We start from the raw sequence: 8,492 nt of genomic DNA on the forward strand, positions 1-8,492 counted from the left end.
GTTGGCAGAAAGCAATGGCTAGCTAGTATGCTAGCTATTCTAGCTAACTAACTGGCTGAATAAGTTGACGTCAGACTCACTCAAGCTGTCAGGACTAACCCAGAACATTACACAACGTTAGACATGGACACGAATGATCTGCTTGTCACGATCGTTGAACGGAGTAGACCAAGGCGCAGCGTGATGAGCGAACATACTTTATTTTCCAAAGTGAATACACAAACAAAACGATGACGTGACGTCCTAGGTTAAACAACCAACACGGAACAAACCAAACGGAACAAGATCCCACAAACACTAAGGGAAAACAGACTGTTTAAATATGGCTCCCAATCAGAGACAACCAGCAACAGCTGACACTCGTTGCCTCTGATTGGGAACCACTCTGGCCAACATAGAAATACAAGAACTAGACTATGAACATAGAACAAAACACATAGAAACTACACACCCTGGCTCAACATATAGAGTCCCCAGAGCCAGGGTGTGACAGTACCCCCCCCCCCAAAGGCGCGGACTGCGACCGCGCCTCCACATAAACCAAACAGGGGAGGGCTGGGTGGGCATTCCTCCTCGGAGGCGGTTCCGGCTCCGGGCTTGCCCACCACCTTCCAATAATCCCCCCGTAGCGCCCCTGGTCCGGTCTGGCCCCGCTGGCTGGAGCTGGACTGGACATCGTAGGAGCGGATTGCTTCAGCTCCGGTGTGGAGCAGCTGACCGGTACCTGACCAGGCACCGGTGACCCAGGCACGGGTTGTGCCGGACTGACGACGCACACCCCTGGCTTGGTGCGTGGAGCAGAAACGGGTCGGACCGGGCTGACGATGTGCACCCCTGGCTTGGTGCGTGGAGCAGCAACGGGCTGGACCGGGCTGACGATGCGCACCCCTGGCTTGGTGCGTGGAGCAGGAACGGGCCGGACCGGGCTGACGATGCGCACCCCTGGCTTGGTGCGTGGAGCAGCTACGGGCCGGACCGGGCTGACGATGCGCACCCCTGGCTTGGTGCGTGGATCCGGAACGGGCCTTACCGGGCTGACGATGCGCACCCCTGGCTTGGTGCGTGGAGCAGGAACGGGCCGGACCGGGCTGACGACTCGCACCCCTGGCTTGGTGCGTGGAGCAGGAACGGGCTGGACCGGGCTGACGACGCACACCCCTGGCTTGGTGCGTGGAGCAGGAACGGGCCGGACCGGGCTGACGATGCGCACCCCTGGCTTGGTGCGTGGAGCAGGAACGGGCCGGACCGGGCTGACGACTCGCACCCCTGGCTTGGTGCGTGGAGCAGGAACAGTCCAGGCCGGGCTGGCGACGCGCACCGTAGGCTTGGTGCGAGTGGCAGGAACAGGCCGGGCCGGGCTGGCGACGCGCACCGTAGGCTTGGTGCGAGTGGCAGGAACAGGCCGGGCCGGGCTGGCGACGCGCACCGTAGGCTTGGTGCGAATGGCAGGAACAGGCCGGGCCGGGCTGGCGACGCGCACCGTAGGCTTGGTGCGAGTGGCAGGAACAGGCCGGGCCGGGCTGGCGACGCGCACCGTAGGCTTGGTGCGAGTGGCAGGAACAGGCCGGGCCGGGCTGGCGACGCGCACCGTAGGCTTGGTGCGAGTGGCAGGAACAGGCCGGGCCGGGCTGGCGACGCGCACCGTAGGCTTGGTGCGAGTGGCAGGAACAGGCCGGGCCGGGCTGGCGACGTGCACCGTTAGCTTGGTGCGGGGAGCAGGAACAGGCCGGGCTGGGCTGGCGACGCGCACCGTAGGCTTGGTGCGGGGAGCAGGAACAGGCCGAGCCGGGCTGGCGACGCGCACCGTAGGCTTGGTGCGAGGAGCAGGAACAGGCCGGGCCGGGCTGGCGACACGCACCATTACCTTGGTGCGGGGAGCAGGAACAGACCGGACCGTACTGGGGACACACACCACTGGCCCTACGCAGGGATCTGGAACGGGCCGGACCGGACTGGTAACACACCCCAGTACCTCTCGCCGTGCCTCTACACCTTCCTTCCCCTCTTTGACCAGTGGCCCCTGTAACCTGGCGGCCTCCTCTGCCAACCTCCCAATTCGCCCTGTGGCAGCCTCCTGCTGCCCAGTCGCCCATGCCGTGTGACCCCCCCTAAAAAAAAATTTGGGTTGCCTCTCGTCCGTCCGACGACGACATTGTTGACGCCGTTGCTCCTCTCTCGCCAGGGCCTTAATCTTAGCCCATGGCCCTTTTCCCCCGAGCATGTCCTCCCAGGACCACACTTTGCCCACCTGGGCCATCGCCAACCTCTCCAGCTCCTTTCCCGGCGCTTCCTCCCATGTCCAGGCTGCCTGCTCCTGGACACGCTGCTTGGTCCTGGTATGGTGGGATCTTCTGTCACGATCGTCGTAGAGAGTAGACCAAGGCGCAGCGTGATGAGCGAACATACTTTATTTTCCAAAGTGAATACACAAACAAAACGATGACGTGACGTCCTAGGTTAAACAACCAACACGGAACAAACCAAACGGAACAAGATCCCACAAACACTAAGGGAAAACAGACTGTTTAAATATGGCTCCCAATCAGAGACAACCAGCAACAGCTGACACTCGTTGCCTCTGATTGGGAACCACTCTGGCCAACATAGAAATACAAGAACTAGACTGTGAACATAGAACAAAACACATAGAAACTACACACCCTGGCTCAACATATAGAGTCCCCAGAGCCAGGGTGTGACACTGCTTGGCATGTTGACACACTGGTGGTTTGTTGTGGCCGAGTATTGGTGCTAAACCATGTTGTTGGAGGCTGGCATGCTAGTTGGCTGTGGCATCATAGGATTCGGTGCCCTGGACGGTTTTCACGGAAGAATACTGTACCAAGTTAGCTAGCTGAATAAACTAAGCTAGTCTATTCCTAGAAAACATTGAACCGCTGTAGTTTACAACAATTATAGTTTCTGAGGTGGAAGTTGGGAGAGTTATATTTGGGTGTTTCAGTGTAACGTAAGTGAGGGAGGCCCCGCTCTCTCGCTTTCCCAGATGTTTAGTTCATTTCATTCCGATCTCCTTTGCATTATTGTAGCCATTTTCTGTAGCCTGTCAACTATGCGTCTGTCTATCCCTGTTCTCTCCTCTCCGCACAGGCTATACAAACGCCTCACACCGCATGGCTGCTGCCACTCTAACCTGGTGGTCCCTGCACGCAAAAAAAATGCTCTACAACATTCGGAGAGTACGACCCTGCCTTACACAGGAAGCGGCACAGGTCCTAATCCAGGCACTTGTCATCTCCCGTCTGGATTACTGCAACTCGCTGTTGGCTGGGCTCCCTGCCTGTGCCATTAACCCCTACAACTCATCCAGAATGCCGCAGCCCGTCTGGTGTTCAACCTTCACAAGTTCTCTCACGTCACCCCGCTCCTCCGCACACCCCACTGGCTTCCAGTTGAAGCTCGCATCTGCTACAAGACCATGGTGCTTGCCTACGGAGCTGTGAGGGGAACGGCACCTCCGTACCTTCAGGCTCTGATCAGTCCCTACACCCAAACGAGGGCATTGCGTTCATCCACCTCTGGCCTGCTGGCCCCCCTACCTCTGCGGAAGCACAGTTCCCGCTCAGCCCAGTCAAAACTGTTCGCTGCTCTGGCACCCCAATGGTGGAACAAGCTCCCTCACGACGCCAGGACAGCGGTGTCACTCACCACCTTCCGGAGACACTTGAAACCCCACCTCTTTAAGGAATACCTGGGATAGGATAAAGTAACACCCCCTTACCCCCCCCCCCCAAAAAAAAACAACATATTGTAAAGTGGTTATCCCACTGGCTATAAGGTGAATGCACCAATTTGTAAGTCGCTCTGGATAAGAGCGTCTGCTAAATGACGTAAATGTAAATGTAAATGTGAGGTATCTCTCTTATGAGTATTTTGTTTTGTTAAAGGCTAATATGTGAATACAGAGGGTCAAAGGTATTTACATATTTTTTGTTTTTTATTTTTTTTACAACCCTGTGGACATGGTTAGATGTCAAAGAATGAGAGGAGGATCTAATAAGTCCCTTATTGTGGTTTTCTTTTTTATTTGAGGTCCTTTCAAGTCACTGAGTATAATTAACATGTGACAGGCATGTTTACCTATGAGGGCTAAGGGGACTGATCAACCTCTTTTCACTCTAATTCTCGTGGAGAATAGTCTGACGACTGGAATATTTAGTGACTGTTTTAGAAGTAGGGTCTGCATCCTCAATACACATCTCTACCTTTTTATTTTCTCTTCTAAGTTGTAAAGAAAATTATTCTGCATCATTTTCTACATACAGTGTGTTGAGTGTTCCTGTACCTGGTATGTTTGCATAGTGCAGTTGTGTATTTTCTGTTTAGTTTGCAAGTGGAATTCAGTAGGGGGGAGTGTAACAGGGTTATTATTGGTGATTCCCGTAGCCACTCTATTGTAAGCCAATTCGTTTTTTGGTTTTTGTTTTGGTATTACCTTCACCTAATCAACATGGAATCTTACTAGCTGGTTTGCATTGCTTGCTTACGAAGGGTGGTGTTTGAGTTAGAATAATCCCAGTCAACAAGCACCAAACCAGCGGTAAATTAACTGTTGCAAAGCACTGTACATCCAAAGTGATTTTTATACTCTTAAGTGCAGATCGGAATGTACAAGTTATATACATTTGTTTGTAAACATTGCTGGAATATTGTAAATGAGATATGGTGTTTTGTTTGTGAATACTTGTGGTACATTTTGTTGAATATAATTTCAGCAAATGCAAGCTGGTTATTCACGGTGTCTGGGGGTGTTTTATGTATTTTGTACAGCGCGCATGAAGAGAGTAGAATTATCTGTGGTGGCTGCATTGCATTACGTACTATCCGTGCTGTTTTTCTATCAGATAATAAATCCATGACTGGTGCTACATGCTGGAGTCCTTGTCGATTATTGTTTACAACGCAAGAAGAGTACTGTTACACTTGCATATTGATAATATCCCCATAATCTAAAATAGACATAAACATGGCCTGGCCAATTTCCTTCCTATTAACAAAAGTCAGACATGCTTTCTTTCTGTAAAATATGCTTTCTTTCTGTAAAATAAACCAACCTTGAACTTCAACTTCTTCACCAGCTCAGTGACATGTTTTTTAAATGACAGTTTGTCATCAAGCCAGATACCAAAAAATGTGTTGGAAGGAAGGAACTCAATTTCTGTACCATTCAAATGAGTTATTACAAAATAATTAAAATCTGGCTTATGGGACCGAGAAAAAAGCATGCATTTTGCTTAGTTTGCATTTCTCACAAATGTTTGATCCAATAGTGACCTCTGTATAGTAGGCTATTTTTCGTCCTGTTATCCCAATAGAAAAAATCATAACATTACCACTACCTAATCAGAAAGGGAAGGTCCAGCAACGCTACAATCAATGGTTGGCTAGTCAATATGTCAATCCAACTCAAGATGCAAGGTTTGTCCAATGACGAGTGTAAATCGTTTGATTTACTGCCTGAAGCTATACATAGCCTACTTGGTTTCATTGCTAAAACAATCATTCATACCACCATAAGACAGTGAAAATACATCATCCTTTTTTCAGTATATAAATATAGAATATGCAGTATGTTCAACTTGGATAAAAATACAAATGTAGTGATTAAATTCAATGGAAATTCAGAATGTGATATTTCTGTTCAGTATTTCTTGTATCTTGTTTAAGCAATTTATATCACTCCAAATGTGTAGCCTACATTCAACCATACTTTCTAGTTACATGCATATTGTTATTGCACCAATGAAACAATGAATTGCCTTCTAAAGCGGTCGTAAATATCCATTTATTTTTAGAGATGCATTGAGGAAGAGGCCTGGCTATAAGCACATAGATGCGTTATCATAACTCAATAACCTACAAAAATAACTATTTTACAGTACTGTAACTACAAGCGTTATTGACATTATTTGGGGGGGGACTGTATTAACAATAAATCACCCGGTGGGGAAAATATATATTTAAGAATAACTTCTTTAGAAAGTTCTTAACTGCATAAGGAGTAACATATTTATGCTATCAATTACACCCTATTCCTTTTATAGTGCACTACTTTGGCTCTGGTCAAAGGTACTGCACTATATAGGGAATAGGGTGCCATTTGGGACATATTCAGGCATTATTCTGCTCAGGAAGTGTGCTACAATTACTCTATTCTTGGAATATTTGTAAATCACTTTCCCAGAATAGGGCGATAGATATATCAAGGAATGAGGGCCCATTCAACCTTGCAACACTTTTGGCAGATTTTACCTTTATTTTTGTTGACTTCTGATATCAGGAAGTCTCCCTGTTGTGTAACATCATGTAACTAACGTCTCATATCAAGGATTTTATTTATATTACACTTTCTAAAAATTGCCCTTCTAATTTTCTGGAGGTTAAGTCCATATATGACAGGGTTTAATACAGGTGGTATAACAAGGAATTGTACAGCCATTGCATTACGCATATTTAGAGTAATATTAACATTACTATTCCACCCTTGCAAATTGTCAAACAGGGTCACTGTGATGAAAATAACCATTGTCAATAAATGTGGCACACATGTCTGTGTGAACTTCATCCTTCCCTCAGCTGACTTTACACAAGTCCTTACAACCTGACAGTAAGAAAAGGCAATGAAAAGTATCTGTAAAACATAACCCACTATTATACATTTGCTCCAAATCTGATTGATGGTTATGGGTAAACATGCATGTTTCAGTATAGACGGATTGTCACAGAAGATTTTGTCAATGCGAGATCCACACAAAGGAAGTCTGACTGTTAAACTAAGTGTAATGAGTGCTATAAACAAAGGATAACACCAAGAAAATAAGAGTAACTTTCTAACAGTTAAAGATGTCACAATGGTATGGTATAGTAATGGTCTGCATATTGCCACATACCTGTCATAAGACATCACTGTTAGAATAGACATTTCACACATGACAGATGTGTATATTACATAGGCTTGAATCAAACATCCACCATAAGATATCACCTGAACATCTGACTGAAGGTCCAGTAAGAACTTGGGGTAGAAACCAGCGGTTCCGTACAATCCATTGACACATAGACTACACAGAAAGATATACATGGGCTCATGGAGGCCTTTCTCCTGAATGATTGTAATGATCAGAGTCAAATTCACAGTGATGATGAGAAGGTATGTGATAAGAGACAAGATAAAATATAATGATTTGTTGTTAAATGTCTCTTGTAAGCCAAATAGGTAAAAGAACTTGACTTGCGTTGAGTTCTCCATTGTTCATTTTCTTTCTCTGGTCAATGCAGCAATTCTTAGTCCTTACAAGGCTTGAGTGTGTATGGATGTGAATGAATGCGAGTCTGAATTTTTTGATTCTGTGTAGGCTCAAACTAAACACAATCGTTTTAACAAAACAAATTCACCTCCTCCATCAAACTATTATTCTTAAAAATAAAAAAAGATCCAGATAATATCTGTATATTATCAGACTTCTGAGGTGTAAAAGAAATAAAGAAACTTGTGTCCATGAAATGTCTTCTTGCTTGACAGAGGGATACTGCTCCAATAACTTGTCCTGTTAGCCTCTAAATATATCATAGTGTATGCTCACATGGGATTGTAGTTTCAGTGTCAACATGTAACCACTCCATAGAGATGGAACTATATTGAGTTTATGACATGCAACTAATTTGATTCTATTTACTCAGTCTCTTTATGTACAGTGCATTCGGAAAGTATTCAGACCCCTTGACTTTTTCCACATTTTGTTACATTACAGCCTTATTCTAAAATTGATTAAATCGTTTTTTCCCCCCTTATCAATCTACACACAATACTGAGGAGTGGCTTCTGTCTGCCCACTTTACCATAAAGGCCTGATTGGTGGAGTGCTGCAGAGATGTTATCCTTCTGGAAGGTTCTCCCATCTCCACATAGGAACTCTGGAGCTCTGTCAGAGTGACCATCGGGTTCTTGGTCACCTCCCTGACCAAGGCCCTTCTCCCCCGATTGCTCAGTTTGGCCGGGCGGCCAGCTCTAGGAAGAGTCTGGCTGGTTCCAAACTTCTTCCATTTAAGAATTATGGCCACTGTGTTTTTGGAGACCTTCCCCAGATCTGTGCCTTGACACAATCCTGTCTCGGAGCTCTACGGACAATTCCTTTGACCTCATGGCTTGATATTTGCTGTGACATGCACTGTCAACTGTGGGACCTTATATAGACAGGTGTGTGCCTTTCCAAATAATGTCCAATCAATAGAATTTAACACAGGTGGACTCCAATCAAGTTGTAGAAACATCTCAAGGATAATCAATGGAAACAGGATGCACCTGACCTCAAATATCGAGTCTCATAGCAAAGGGGCTGAATACTTATGTAAATAAGGTATATTTTATTTATACATTTATACATTTGAAAAAATATCTAAAAACCTGTTTTCGCTTTGTCATTATGGGGTATTGTGTGTAGATTGATGAGGACTTTTTATTTATTTAATCCATT

General features: G+C 46.3%; 1 protein-coding gene across 1 annotated transcript in view; it reads right to left on the minus strand.

The window, feature by feature from the left end:
- Positions 1–7,267, minus strand: part of LOC311105795 (olfactory receptor 8I2-like) — a gene marked incomplete at both ends in the record, with an annotated part of 29,217 nt that extends 21,950 nt beyond the window's left edge. Inside the window, one exon of the mRNA XM_084147995.1 lies at positions 6,974–7,267. Within this exon, the coding sequence (XP_084004121.1) occupies positions 6,974–7,267 (294 nt within the window). The remainder of the gene's footprint in view (positions 1–6,973) is intronic.
- Positions 7,268–8,492: the final 1,225 nt, after the last annotated feature.

The sequence above is a fragment of the Coregonus lavaretus genome (genome assembly GCF_964263955.1).
Source record: "Coregonus lavaretus genome assembly, chromosome: 30".
Lineage (NCBI taxonomy): Eukaryota > Metazoa > Chordata > Actinopteri > Salmoniformes > Salmonidae > Coregonus > Coregonus lavaretus.